Source organism: Ctenopharyngodon idella, chromosome 15 (genome assembly GCF_019924925.1).
Source record: "Ctenopharyngodon idella isolate HZGC_01 chromosome 15, HZGC01, whole genome shotgun sequence".
Classification (NCBI taxonomy): Eukaryota; Metazoa; Chordata; class Actinopteri; order Cypriniformes; family Xenocyprididae; genus Ctenopharyngodon; species Ctenopharyngodon idella.
The window spans coordinates 14,323,325-14,338,580 of record NC_067234.1 but is presented as its reverse complement, the minus strand read 5'-3'; the positions used below and the strand labels follow the sequence as shown (position 1 = coordinate 14,338,580).

General features: G+C 36.0%; 1 protein-coding gene across 2 annotated transcripts in view; it reads right to left on the bottom strand.

Moving 5' to 3' along the window:
- Nucleotides 1-15,256, bottom strand: part of dgkb (diacylglycerol kinase, beta) — a 75,602-nt gene that overhangs the window by 40,207 nt on the left and 20,139 nt on the right. For both annotated transcript variants that reach the window (XM_051862637.1, XM_051862638.1), the window contains exons 15-19: nt 12,252-12,325; nt 10,311-10,385; nt 7,018-7,103; nt 5,107-5,196; nt 3,060-3,220 (exon numbers count right to left, since the gene is read on the bottom strand). In XM_051862637.1, the coding sequence (XP_051718597.1) occupies nt 3,060-3,220; nt 5,107-5,196; nt 7,018-7,103; nt 10,311-10,385; nt 12,252-12,325 (486 nt within the window). The remainder of the gene's footprint in view (nt 1-3,059; nt 3,221-5,106; nt 5,197-7,017; nt 7,104-10,310; nt 10,386-12,251; nt 12,326-15,256) is intronic.

Genomic DNA, 15,256 nt, shown 5'->3' with positions numbered 1-15,256 from the left:
TCTATCTATCTATCTATCTATCTATCTATCTATCTATCTTTTAACTAATTTATTAGTATGGTGTAGGGCCTTCTTTTGTGGCCAGTACAGCTTCAATTCGTCTTGGGAATGACAGATAAAAGTCCTTTGAAGTGGCCAGAGGGATTTTGAGCCATTCCTCTTTCAGAACACTGGCCAGGTCACTATGTGATGCTGGTGGAGGAAAAGTTTTTTGACTTGCTCCTCTAAAATACCCCTAAGTGGCTCAAAAATATTTGGATCTGGTGATTGTGCACGTCATGGTAGATGTTGAACTTCACTTTCATGTTCATCAAACCATTCTGTCACAAGTCTTGCTGTGTGTATTTGTGCATTATCATGCTGATACATGGTAGCCCCTTTAGGGTACAATGTTTGAACCATTAGGTGCACATGGTTCTCCAGAATGGTTCAGTAGTCTTTGGCAGTGACGTGCACATCAAGCACAGTAGGGAATGGCATGAAATTGCAGCCCAAACCATGACTGTTCCACCTCGTGCGTCACTCTAGTGTTCAGCCTTCTCCACAGGGAAAGACAGTGAAGGTGGACTTATCAGAGAACAATACATGTTTCACATTGTCCTCAACCCAAGATTTGCACTGTTGGCACCAATAAAACCGACATTTGGCATTGGCACGATTGACCAAAGGTTTGGCTATGAATAGTGACTCTGTGGAGCTCCCAGTTTTGGTGGAAACAGTTCAAGATGCGCGTTTAATTCTGCAGTGAGTTGGGCAGCTGTGGTATTGTGTTTTTTGGATATAGTCCGAGTTAGTACCTGGACATCCATTTCAGACAGCTTCCTCTTGTGCTGACAGTTACTCCTGTTGGATGTGGTTCGTCCTTCATGGTGGTATGCCGACATTACCCTGGATAGCGTAGCTCTTGATACACCACAAAGACTTGCTGTCCTGGTCAGAGATGAGCCAGCGAGACGCGCACCAACTATTCGTCCTCTCTTGAACTCTGATATGTCTCCCATTATGTTATGTGGATTGCAATATTTTATGTACAGATGTGCTATTACTCTGGTAATTCAACCTTCACACTCTGCTCTGCTCTTACTGATGGAACATAAAATCAGTGAAGATTGGCCACCAGGCTGCGCATATACAGTACATCGATCAGGCATAACATTATGACCACCTTCCTAATATTGTGTTGGTCCCACTTTTGATGCCAAAACAGCCCTGACCTGTCAAGGCATGGACTCCACTAGACCCCTGAAGGTGTGCTGTGGTATCTGGCACCAAGATGTTAGCAGCAGATCCTTTAAGTCCTGTGAGTTTTGAGGTGGGGCCTCCATGGATCGGATTTATTTGTTCAGCACATCCCACAGATGCTCGATTGGATTGAGATCTGGGGAATTTGGAGGACAAGTCAACACCTCAAACTCATTGCTGTGCTCCTCAAACCATTCCTGAACCATTTTTGCTTTGTGGCAGGGTGCATTATCCTGCTGAAAGAGGCCACAGCCACCAGGGAATACCGTTTCCATGAAAGGGTATACATGGTCTGCAACAATGCTTAGGTAGGTGGTACGTGTCAAAGTAACATCCACATGGATGGCAGGACCCAAGGTTTCACAGCAGAACATTGCCCAAAGCATCACACTGCCTCCGCTGACTTGCCTTCTTCCCATAGTGCATCCTGGTGCCATGTGTTCCCCAGGTAAGCGACGCACACGCACCCGGCCATCCACGTGATGTAAAAGAAAACGTGATTCATCAGACCAGGCCACCTTCTTCCATTGCTCCGTGGTCCAGTTCTGATGCTCACGTGTCCACTGTTGGCTCTTTCGGTGGTGGACGGGGGTCAGCATGGGCACCCTGACTGGTTTGCGACTATGCAGCCCTATACGCAACAAACTGTGATGCACTGTGTATTCTGACACCTTTCAGTATTAACTTCTTGAGCCTTGGCTGCCAATGACCCTGTCGCCGGTTCACCACTGTTCCTTCCTTGGAGCACTTTTGATAGATACTGACCACTGCAGACCGGGAACACCCCACAAGAGCTGCAGTTTTGGAGATGCTCTGACCCAGTCGTCTAGCCATCACAATTTGGCCCTTGTCAAATATTTTTCCTGCTTCTAACACATCAACTTTGAGGACAAAATGTTCACTTGCTGCCTAATATATCCCACCCACTAAACAGGTGCAGTGATGAAGAGATAATCAGTGTTATTAACTTCACCTGTCAGTGCTTATAATGTTATGCCTGATCGGCATATAAGCGTGAAACCTCTAACACTACATTAGCCAGTGTTTTATTGTCCAACCCATGTATATATTGTATTGTACTGGAAGTGATAACTATGCATCTATAAGTAAATCTATATGTATGTAAATTATAAAACATTATTTATATTATAAAATCTACTAACTATCTCTCTATCTTTCATAAATCAAAAGTGATTTATGAAATGACATCAATGACACTGACTAACATTTGTCCAAGCATGTCTCGCTCATTACAATTTCTTCTTTTTTGTAAGATGTGTACAAATCTAAAATAAAACAGAGCCGTCAAACCTGTAAATGTCAATTACCGTATTTCCCTTGACATTTCTGGATAATGGCTGACATGCGGTCGCTGTAATCAGCATCATTAGATTTCAGATGGCCCGAGATGCATCAACACACGACGTGTTTGATCGCCGCTCGCCAAGAAGAGAGCCGTGTAACGTCTACGGCATATTTCATTGTCAATTGGCAAGCTTTGCTCCTCACCGCAGTGATGAGAGATGGCTTTGTTAATGTAATAGATGCTCTTGGCATTTCAAAAAGCACTCAGCCCTCTTGATTAGCTCATTTAGTCTTATTACTTAGGGGCCTTATTCACTTCTTCATTCATAAACTCCACTCATAGTCATCACATACTGTATCATGGTTAATGGACTAGACCAGTACATCGGTCAGACACGTATAAAGCGAGTCTCTCTCTGTTTATTGGGAGGGAAAGAGCACAAGTATGCTGATTGTTAAGGATCACAGGGGTCTCTGCATCCTCAAATACAGCTTTAAGTGTTCAGACTCACCACGCCAATAGAGAAGTAATTGTTCACGATGCTGTACGGGACTGGATCTCCTCCTTCATCTTTGTCTAGAGGAATGATGTCAATCTTCCACCTGTCCAACATCACTTCAGTACTGTTCTCAATGTCCTTGAGAATCTGCAAAAGACTTTCTCCATCGTATCCTGAAACCCAAAGGTCACATTACATATAGGGGTTGGCTTCATTGAGCCAAAGCTATTTATAAACAAGGAACTGACATAATAGTAATATTTTGATCTAATTAGTCATGAATGAGTAAAAAAAATTGTGAAAATACTACAGTGATAATATATGAGAGGCTTCCCAAGAGTTGATTAGCTCATCAATCCACAGTGCGAATTTAGGTTTAAGGATTCCCACAAAGTTTCATTCGTGCAGCAAAATAAAATATTTAAGTATACAGGTGCATCTCAATAAATTTGAATATCATGAAAAAGTTATTTTTTTCTGTAATTTAATTCAAAAAGTAAAACTTAAATATATTCTAGATTTATTAGACATGAAGTAAAATATTTCCAGACTTTTTTGTTTTCATTTTGATGATTACAGCTTGCTGCTCATCAAAATCAAAAAATCAGTATCTCAAATTATTAGAATATTTAATTTCATGTTCTATTAAATGACCATTCTCAGGGTATAAATACTGGGTTTAGGTCAGTAATCCCAACAGCAGTCATGGGGAAGCCTGCTGACTTGACAGTTGTCCAGAAGACGATCATCAAGACCCTCTACAATGAGGGTAAGCCACAGAGGGTCACTGCTGAAAGAGCTGGCTGTTCGCAGAGTGCTGTGCCAAAGCATATTCATGGAAAGTTGACTGGAAGGAAAAAGTGTGGTAGGAAAAGGTGTACAAGTGAAAGGAATGACCGCAGGCTTGAGAAGATTGTCAGGCGAAGCCGATATAAGAACTTAGGAGAGCTTCAAAAGGAGTGGACTGAAGCTGGAGTCAGTGCATCAAGAGCCACCACACACAGACATCTTCAGGAAATGGGCTACAACTGTCACATTCCACGTACCAAGCCACTTCTGAACCAAAGACAACGTCAGAAGCATCTTACCTGGGCTAAGGAGAAAAAGAGCTGGACTCTTGCTCAGTGGTCCAAAGTCCTCTTTTCAGATGAAAGTAAATTTTGCATTTCATTTGGAAATCAAGGTCCCAGAGTCTGGAGGAAGAGTGGAGAGGCACAGAAACCATGTTGGCTTGAAGTCCAGTGTGAAGTTTCCACAGTCAGTAATGATTTGGGCTGCCATGTCATCTGCTGGTGTTGGTCCACTGTGTTTTCTTAAGTCCACAGTCAACGCAGCCATCTACCAGGAAATTTTAGAGCACTTCATGCTTCCTTCTGCTGACAAGCTTTATGGAGATGCTGATTTCATTTTCCAGCAGGATTTGGCACCTGCCCACACTGCTAAAGGTACCAAAAGCTGGTTAAATGACCATGGTGTTACTGTGCTGGATTGGCCAGCAAACTCGCCTGACCTGAACCCCATAGAGAATCTATGGCATATTGTTAAGATGAAGATGAGAGACACCAGACCCAACAATGCAGATGAGCTGAAGGCCGCTATCAAAGAAACCTGGGCTTCCATTACACCTGAGCAGTGCCACAGGCTGATCGCCTCCATGCCACGCCGCATTGATGCAGTAATTCATGCAAATGGAGGCACAACCAAGTATTAAGTGCATAGAAATGAACATACTTTTCAGAAGCCTGACATTTCTGTTTAAAATATCCTTTTTTTATTGATCTCATGAAGTATTCTAATTTATTGAGATAGTGAATTGGTGGGTTTTTGTTAAATGTGAGCCAAAATCATCACAATTAAAAGAACCAAACTTAAAGTACTTCAGTCTGTGTGCATTGAATTTATTTAATTCATAATTTGAATGACGACATTCCACGACATTCTAATTTATTGAGATGCACCTGTATGTATGTATATATATATATATATATATATACATATGTATTATATATATATATATATATATATATATATATGTATTATATATTATTACTTAAATTACCTCCACCCCAGCGCAAACACCTTGCGAGATCATTTCCTGTGCCGAGGGGAAGTACACACACAGGAGGATTCTGTTCAAAGTTGGCTTTATCTATGGAAAAAGAACAACACTTCAGATAATGATAGGAAAAACTCCCAAACAGGAACAAAAATCTGTTTTTACTTGTTTTACCTTTGCTCAAGAAAATATTTGCTCTTTATGGGGAAAACTCCATCTCTGCATATGCTGTGAGTTTGTGTTGCTCATAACGTTCACCTGGGAGCGCAACGTGCGTCATTTAACCAGATTTGTAACATTAATCATTTATAAACCTAAGCCAACAAAGGAGAATACATCAATATATCTTTAACGCTGCCTTCTCTCGAAATTATCGAAAATACAAGTTTCCTAAGTAAAAACTGCACATGAACGCCCTCCCATTTCGAAACTTGAATGCGACAAGCTCGTAATCACAACTTCAGAAGTGGGAATTATCAAATTTCCGATAGAACATGAAGGCAGCATAAATATGCGAATTGCTGTTCATCGCGATTTTAAAATAAAAGTTTAAACCCTTGCTATGAGTTTGCATGTTTTGATGTCCACATATTCTTGTTCAAGAAATTACAGTTGGCTGTGCCATTTATATCGTAAAGAAGTGGACAAATATTAAAGATTAAGTGGACGTCTGAATTAAATGTTGTTTGACCAATATTGAACAAGGATTTGATCTGCTGTAAAGTGTAACAACAACAATCAACAGGCCGTTGGCGCCCTTTGCAGGCATTTGTTATAATACGTAATGTACACAAGTTGATTGATTTATAATATGTATGTTTTCATTTTTTATATATTTTTACTAGTGGGTGCAGGACACTATAGTTCATTTATGTAAGTGAGGATAGCAAAATAAAGTAAACTGTGACATATTATACCCAAAAATTCTTCATACAGTGGACTACCAGTAAAATTGATAAAAATTTGGAAAAAATTATTCAGACACTTTGACCTGACCATGTTTTGCTTAAGTGTTATCTGACATAATTAAGATTAATTTTTTCTGACACAGTTTAACTCTGAGATCTTGTCATATTTTATTACCATTTGTTTAAGCTATAGTGAATAAACTGTATTAATGAATGAAATGTTCAGGGTGTCTGAATACATTTTGGTTTGACTGTATATATATATATATTATATATACATACACACACACACACACACACACACAAACACATAGATATATACTGTATATACAGACTACAGTATATATGTATGTGAATATGTGTATGTATATATGGAATAAATGGCAAAAACACAATGGTTCTTTTCTAATACACTCCTCTGAAAGCATCCAGTCTATTACTCTGTCTTTGTTTTGATTGATAAAAAATGGAGGCAATTTTTGACAAATAAAGGACTAAATGAGGACACATTCATCTAAAAAAAAATCACCTGCAGAGACTATTCTTCAGATGATATAAATAATATGCCATTTCTTGAAGAAAGATAATCATCCTATTTGCCCCGAAAATACAGATACGAATGTAATAGCTTTAGTTCTGTAAAAAATAAGTATTTGACTATTTCTACAAATATAACAAAATCACTTCTGTATAAAAGAACCTCTGAAACAACAAGAAAAGCTTTTTTGCAGCATTTCCTCAAGATGTCGTTACGTTGTGAAGTTTACTTTAGCTTGCTGTTTTTATTAAATCTATAATGAAAACCTTCTGGATTTAATTTACAAAATGGCAACAGTATGGAAGCTCTGATCCACATGACTCCAGCGTTTAATTGCTCTAAGAAATGACCAAAGGCCAAAGTAAACAAACAAGTCAACAGCCACAAACACAAAAATGTAATCTACACAACTTATGGGTGTTAAATTGAATTGTTTTTTGTTTCAATTTTCACATCATCTGAACTCACCTATTACATCAAGAATCCATCCAACGGTCCCATCTCCACCACAGGCCAAGACTCTGAAGTCTGGAACATCTCGAAAGAAATTTAAGCTGAAATGAAGAGCGTTACCAGAGGTATTTAAATGCCAAGTTTAATTCAAACAATTTAACCACAACTTTATACTTTTACAACTGTTAAGTAATTCATTTAGTGAAAGATGGCCACAAGTTTTTTTACAAAAAAATATAAATTTTATATTTTATAAAAGCATATATTATACATTTTGAAAAATCTAATCACACTTCCACCATATTTGACCTTTATGAACAAATCTTTTGTTTAAACAACAAATGCAAATCCATCTTTTTGAAAGCCAAGCCTGTTCAGAAGCTAATCAGATCTACCAAGACAATGTTCATTACAACGTCTTCCGTTGCTTCACAATAATAAAGCTGTAACCGCATGAAGGGACCTTACATGGTAGAATGGCTCACAATAGAAGACTCTCAATTACTTTACTTATTGGGACATGCAGGCTTGGCAAATCATATTAGACAGCAAAAACAGACGACCAATCGCATGAAAAAGCAACTTTGAGGATGTTTGAGTATGAAGAAACAAACACTCAATTTGCTCTAATTGTGTTAGTCATGCCTGTAATTGACAGGACAGCCCACTGACAGTCACCTTGACAAAGCAATGTCACATTCTCATCACATGACTACACCTAAGTTCATGTGTTATTTCGACAGATGTGACTGTGAATGCATAAAGTCAAAATCTATCTTTTCCACCAGCAGAGAAATGTCAATACATAGGCTACACCTGACCTAGTCAGCAGGACTTCAAACACCATAATCAATATTTTCAAAAGCAAATTGGCTGACAAGGTCACTAAATGTCTTCTCAGTGGATCGCTCAGTGGGGTGCATTTATAAAATCATAAAAACCTGGGTAAAAAATTAATCAGAGGCCAACAAATTGGACAGAAATCGGCCTTTCAAAAATAATTCTACAGTGAGAAATATTCAGTGGAATACGATTTTTTTAATCATGAATCAGTTTTGTACCACTAATTTACATTGCTACAAATTGAATTAATTGAGATTTGGTACAATAGCAAACATTTTTAATGTCTATTGTAATGTTTTAAAGTCTCTTGATCACCATGGCTGCATTTACAGTAAAAATACAGTAAAATCAGTAATATTGTGAAAAAGTTATTACAGTTTTAAATAACGGTTTTCTATTTTATTACATTTTAAAATGTAATTTATTCTTGTGATCAAAGATGAATTTTCAGCAAAATTACTCCAGTCTTCAGAGTCACATGATCCTTCAGAAATCATTCTAATCTGATGCTCATTAAACATTTCTTATTATTATTATCAATGCTGAAAACAGTTGTGCTGTAATATTTTTGTGGAAACCTTGATATATATATTTTTTTTGGATGAATAGAAAGTTCAAAAGAACAGCATTTATTTGAAATAGAAATCTTTTGTAACTTTATAAATGTCTTTGCTGTCACTACTAATAAATTTAAAGGGTTAGTTCACCCAAAAATGAAAATTATGTCATTAATAACTCACCCTCATATCGTTCCACACCCGTAAGACCTTCATTCATCTTTAAAACACAAATTAAGATATTTTTGATAAAATCCGATGGCTCAGTGAGGCCTGCATTGACAGCAAGATAATTTTCACTTTCAGATGCCAAGAAAGCTACTAAAGACGTATTTAAAACAGTTCATGTGACCACAGTGGTTCAACCTTAATGTTATGAAGTGACAAGAATACTTTTTGTGCGTCACAAAAACAAAATAGTTGCTTCATGAAGCTTCGAAGCTTTACAAATCTTTTGTTTCGATTCAGTGGTTTAAAGCGTGTCAAACTGCCAAAGTCACGCCCCCCAGTGGTGAACCATTGAAATTTCGAAACGCTTATGATGTAATGAAGCCTCGTTTACTGAAATCACATGACTTTGGCAGTTTGATACACGCTCCGAACCACTGATACGAAACAAAAGATTCGTAAAGCTTCGAAGCTTCATGAAGCAGTGTTTTGAAATTGCCCATCACTAGATATTGTTGAATAAAGTCGTTATTTTGTTTTTTTTGTCACGCAAAAAGTATTCTCGTCACTTCATAACATTAAGGTTGAACCACTGTAGTCACATGAACTGTTTTAAATACGTCTTTAGTAGCTTTCTTGGCATCTGAAAGTGTTAATTGTCTTGCTGTCAATGCAGGCCTCACTGAGCCATCGGATTTTATCAAAAATATCTTTATTTGTGTTCTGAAGATGAACGAAGGTCTTCTCTGTAGAACGACATGAGGGTGAGTAATTAATGACAGAAATTTCATTTTTGAGTGAACTAACCCTTTAATGCATCACTTGTACAAAAATATTAATTTCCTTCAAATAAAAAATCTTATACTGACCCCAAACTTTTGAATAGTAGTGTATTAAATTAGATTAAATTAGTTACAATATTTGATATTGCTTTTTCTTTTCTTGCATATGAGAAATATCTTAAGAAGTTTGCCTTTTTTTCTTGCCTAAGATTATTTAAAGAATCCTACAAATGTATTTTAAAAAGACAGAATCAAATCACTAAATACTGAATTATTCTGAATTTGCAAAAACTGAATCGGAAACCTACAGTATGAACAGTGAATGGAATCGATTTACTGTCTACTCAAATATTCACCCCTAGTTAATTTTCATGGCAACATCCCACAATAACATTTCCACTTTCTTTATTGCTCTTTAAAATTTCATTTTCAAAATATAGTATCAATGAATATTGTCACAACCCTCACGGCTGTGCACTTAACTCAAAAGTGGCCACGTCTCTGGCATACAAATAACAAATTCAGTCAGTGATGACAGAGCCTCATGGTTGCGTGCATTTGACAGACACCACCGATGGTATGCGTGATCACACAAGGCCCTGAGAGCGGCAACACACTAACACTAACATGAATCTATTATTACCAGCTGACTGTCAGCACTGGACACTTTCACAGCCTGGCTTTGTTCTCTGCAGTGTTTGTGATGGTGGATATAACCCTTTAATAATGTCTAGATTTACAACTAAGACACAGAGAGAGATTGTCATGCATGAATTAGTGCACATTACCATCAAGCAGTGTCTGCATATACAATATATTGTTAACGTCGGGTTGTCGCAACTCTTATGTATGATCATAAACAGAGAATGTGCCGCAACAATTCGTTTCCCTAAAAGCTAGACAGCAGGGAGCCCTACGCTTCTGTTAGGATGATAAGATTTGGAGAATTGTCACTCACCCAGGCATGGGGCCATTCTTGGCCAGGTTGTAGACTTGACGAGGGTTCAGGAGGTACTGGAACTTTCGGAAGATCCTAGATTGGACAGAAGTTATGAACAAATCAATGACTAGGAAAAACTACATTACATGTTAATAAAGTCACTTTTGTTTTAAAGACACCATGAAATCAAAATGGACAATTCTTGTTTTGTTTTTTTTATGGAATATAATTTATGTGCCCTCATAATCTTTAATCAAAATAACTTCTCCTCCCTCTTGCAACAACATATCTTCTCTTCTCTGATGATGCGTTTACTGACCCGAGGGCAGGACAACCTGTCACTCACATGAGATCGACCAATAGAAAACCACAATCATCCAACAATGCAATCAATTCCAGTTAACCAAAAATTAAGTCCCGCAACTCCCACCCTACATTTTTTTCTTGTTTGCGAAGCCATTTAACTCAGATATACGCCCCAATAGGGAAGAAAAGACTATCACAACTTCCGTTTTGTGTCAACATTTTGCTGAAGTTGATCTACTATAAACTGGTCCCACACTATGAAATATGTTTGTAATTTTTGCAGAAAAAAAATTATACAGTAAAATTGATACAGTAAAAACCTTTTAATTGGTTAACTGTACTGTAAGTTGCCATACAGTACAGTTTATGGTGGAAAAATGGTTTAACATCACATTATATGTAAATTTAGAGTAAAATAGAGTGAAATGTATGGTATTTGGAAGTAAAACTATGAATTACCATATAATTTACAGTTAACAGACAGTTAAAGGACATTCCCAGGACAAGTCCCTGTGACACATCACATAACTATATACTATGTTATATTATATTATATTATATGTGACCCTGGACGACAAAACCAGTCATAAGGGTCAATTTTATGAAATTAAGATTTATACATCATCTGAAAGCTAAATAAATAAACTTTCCATTGATGTATGGTTGGTTGGGATAGGACAATATTTGGTTATATTTTATATTTTTCAACTGTTTGAAAATCTGGAATCTGAGGGTGCAAAAAAATCTAAATATTGAGAAAATCGCCTTTAAAGTTGTACAAATGAAGTTCTTAGCAATGCATATCTACTCACAAAAATATTTCTTTATATATATCTATCGTAGGAAATTTACAAAATATCTTCATGGAACATGATCTTTACTTAATATCCTAAAGATTTTTGGCATAAAAGAAAAATCGATAATTTTGACTCGTACAATGTATTGTTGGCTATTGTTACAAATATACCTGTGTGACTTTATACTGCTTTTATTTGACCAACCATATTAGTATGGTGGTTAACAGTGCAGGTACAAAGCAGATTTTGGTAGTCCAATTAGATTGGTACTGTATTAACATCATATAACTTAATGAAATGCACTGTTTTAAGTTGATATAAAATAATATGTCATCCCATAATACCAAAAATATTTTACTGTATATTTCAACCACAGCTGCCACTTTTTTTACTGTAAAATTTAACAGGATATTTTCAGAAATAAAATGTTTGTGGTTGGATGAATTTGAATAGAAATTAAGCATTTGGTCACCACCTAATAAGATGGATAAGCTATACAAGAAAATATTTGACATCATGGCCATCTCATTCAATGTGGTCCATCAAGAGGAAATTAGATTTGATCTGGATCTTTAGGATGCCAAAAATGGATTCTGAATGGGAACTGATTTGATTAGATCATAAGATCATTATTTAAGTTGCCAGAAATAGAATTGAAACTCAAAGAAGCTCCATCAACAAACTGATAGAAATCAGAAAATCCATCAAGCTCATTTGACTGTGGTTACGAATTTGGTGTCAAACAAACTGTAGTGACCGATAAATTATGAGGATTGACTCGAGATGGTTGAAATGCTATATGAAAATACTGTGGTGTAAGTATCTTAAATGTGACACCATCTTTTATAGTTCTCACCTTTCACCTTGTTTGCCTCCGCTTTTAGGGTTGACGAAAACCAGCAGTGGATGAGTTCCTTCTGATAATGTAATCTACAGAACAAAGTGGAAACATTATTACATACCATAATTTAGAAAAGTTAAGTGAATTTAGCTTTTAAATCAGCTGTTGTCCTTCATGATTCAGAATTTATTGACCTAAGACCATATCAAAATTGTTTATTGCACAAAACGTCCTTTTTAAATTTAAAGTTATTACTGATATGCATAAGTCAGAAAATATGCACCATTATTAACAATTATTAACGTGTTTTCTACAAAGCTTTTTCAATAATTTTATCTCTTAAAACTCATCTTTAATCACCAAAATTACATATTTAAACGCTTTTTCCTGTGAAAAAAATTCTTAATGCCTTAAAATATTTTGAATGTAATTCTACACCCTTGCCTCATTTAATATACACGGATCTATGAATATGATAATTAGCCCCGCCTCCACTCACTCGCACGAGCTCAGACGAGATCCACTCGGTCAACTTACTGAGGTAAACGCTGCACAATGGTATCGCTTTTTACAACGTCAGACACATAATAATAATTAATATGATTAGCGTTTTGCTTGACTATGTTATCAAACAGCTAATAATGTGTTGCTAATGTTACACAAACCATGTTCACATTCACGAGTCAGACAGCTGCCTTCAAACAATCAGTATCCTTAGAAATGCTTTCAACAACTCAGAACGTCACTGGAGAAAGGCATATAGTTCATCATAACATCGTAACATACATCATACATCTGCCATATTGCTAAATCTACACGATTTTTCATATCAACAGAAAAATATACTGGGATAATCTTCTTTTGAGACTCCCTTGCGCAGTCAGTTAATGATATGCTAAAGCCGGCTGGCACGTTGATGTGATTGGTTACAAGGTCGTTTGTGACGTCAGAAACAGCAGCGATTTCAAACCGCGGGTTTGAGACTGTCTTTGGATCACTGCAGCTTTAAACAGAAAATACTCAGCAATGGTGTTGACTTATGAATTTGCACATGGTTTGTCTTAAAGCATATTAAAAGCACCAGATAGACATATAAACAGCATTAAAAACTTGATTTTCACCACAGGGGGACTTTAACAATTCTATATGTTGTAGCTTAACATGTCTCTCATTCACCATCTAAACCTGACATTTTCATGTCAGCAATTTGATACATCTCTTTCCCCTTTCTCTTAATTATAAGAGAAAAGGGAGTATAACATAAATGGAGCCTGTTGATCTCAGAAAAAGTCTTAAGATGTACCAGCAATGAAAACCCACGTCACGAGACGCATCTCGCAAACCTCAGTAATCAGCTCCATATTTAGTCAATAATGACAGTCTTTGACCATGAGTCACTTTTCTGCATGGATGCATGATGATTGTGGGGTTTTGGAGCGGACGACGCACGCACAAACTAATCCAGAGAGTGTGAGTCGTCTTCCGGTGGACGGTGACACAGATGAAGCGCTTAAAACAGAACCCATCGAAACAATCCCAGCAGGCCCAGGTGAATTAATGAGCCGCCCGTCCGGTGACGAGTGATCCATTACTTCCTCTAATTATAAATAATAATCCTGATTATTACACTGGTTAGCCGCCGCCAGCCAAGATGGATGACCCAGGACATGATTCGTCTTTTTTCGTTCTGTCATTACTATGGGTCACTGCAGCCTAACTGTTGCCTCAACCAAGTAATGATCTATGAATGCTAACTAGACTGCACAAAGTGTGATTTTGAGATATAATTCTCATTCTGGCTGAAATAGTTGATGATTCTTTACCAGGAAGTTCATTATATTGGTGTCTTTAACTATGTACTTATGTAAAAAAAAAAAAAATGTTAGGTAGTAGGTACTTATTGTGTTTGTGTTGTATTGCTGCTATTGAGGTGGGATACGGGTAAGGTTAGGGACAGGTTTGGTGGTATGGGTAGGTTTAAGGGTGGTTATAGGGATAAGGGAAGGTCAACAGTGTAATTATAGATGTAACTGCAGAAATTAATTACAGCTGCAATTTCATGCAAGTATTTTTAAAATAAAAATACAATGAAAAAACAAGTGCACTGTATTGAAAGGGTAATTTAAATGTTGGTAGATAGTGATTAAAGACATTTAATATAAAGTGTTAATATAACACTTTTTATTTATATACTTATATTTCAGTTTCATTAGGGATAAAAAAATGCACAATATATCATATATTTGTGGTATATCAGTTATTAAATTATTCTTTAAATTTACTGGATATGTAATAAAAGCAAATCTCAAAATGAATATTAATTTTTTGAAAAACACCTGATTTTATATTGTGTATTATAATGTTTTGACGCCTAAATTTACTTATAGCATTTAAAACGATTGATTTTAGTTACTGTTTTATTTTTTATTTATTTATTTAGACAAAGCACAGTATTTGAATATCTGCGATTTAACCAGTAGGATATCAAATAATTGAAAATAATTATTAATACATAAAATATACATAAAATAAAAGAAAAATGTTAATATAAGTGCATCCTTAGTGAAAATGTCTTCATTTGTTCATTTTAACTGGTGTGTGAATTCATTTTTAAAAGTACAAATATTCCATAATGTCATTAATTAATATGAGATCGCAAAAGATGCATGCATAATAATTATAGAATGTTTGTTTACATAATATATATGTGTGTACTGAGTATATTTATTATGTATATATAAATACACACACATACATGTATATTTTAATATATATATATATATATATATATATATATATATATATATATATATATATATACAGTCAAACCAAGATTTATTCAGACACCTCGAACATTTCATTCATTATTACAGTTTATTAGCTATAGTTTAAAAAATGGTAATAAAATATGACAAGATCTCAGAGTTAAACTGTGTCAGAAAAAATTAATCTTAATTATGTCAGATAACACTTAAGCAAAAGATGGTCAGGTCAAAGTGTCTGAATAATTTTTGGTTCCA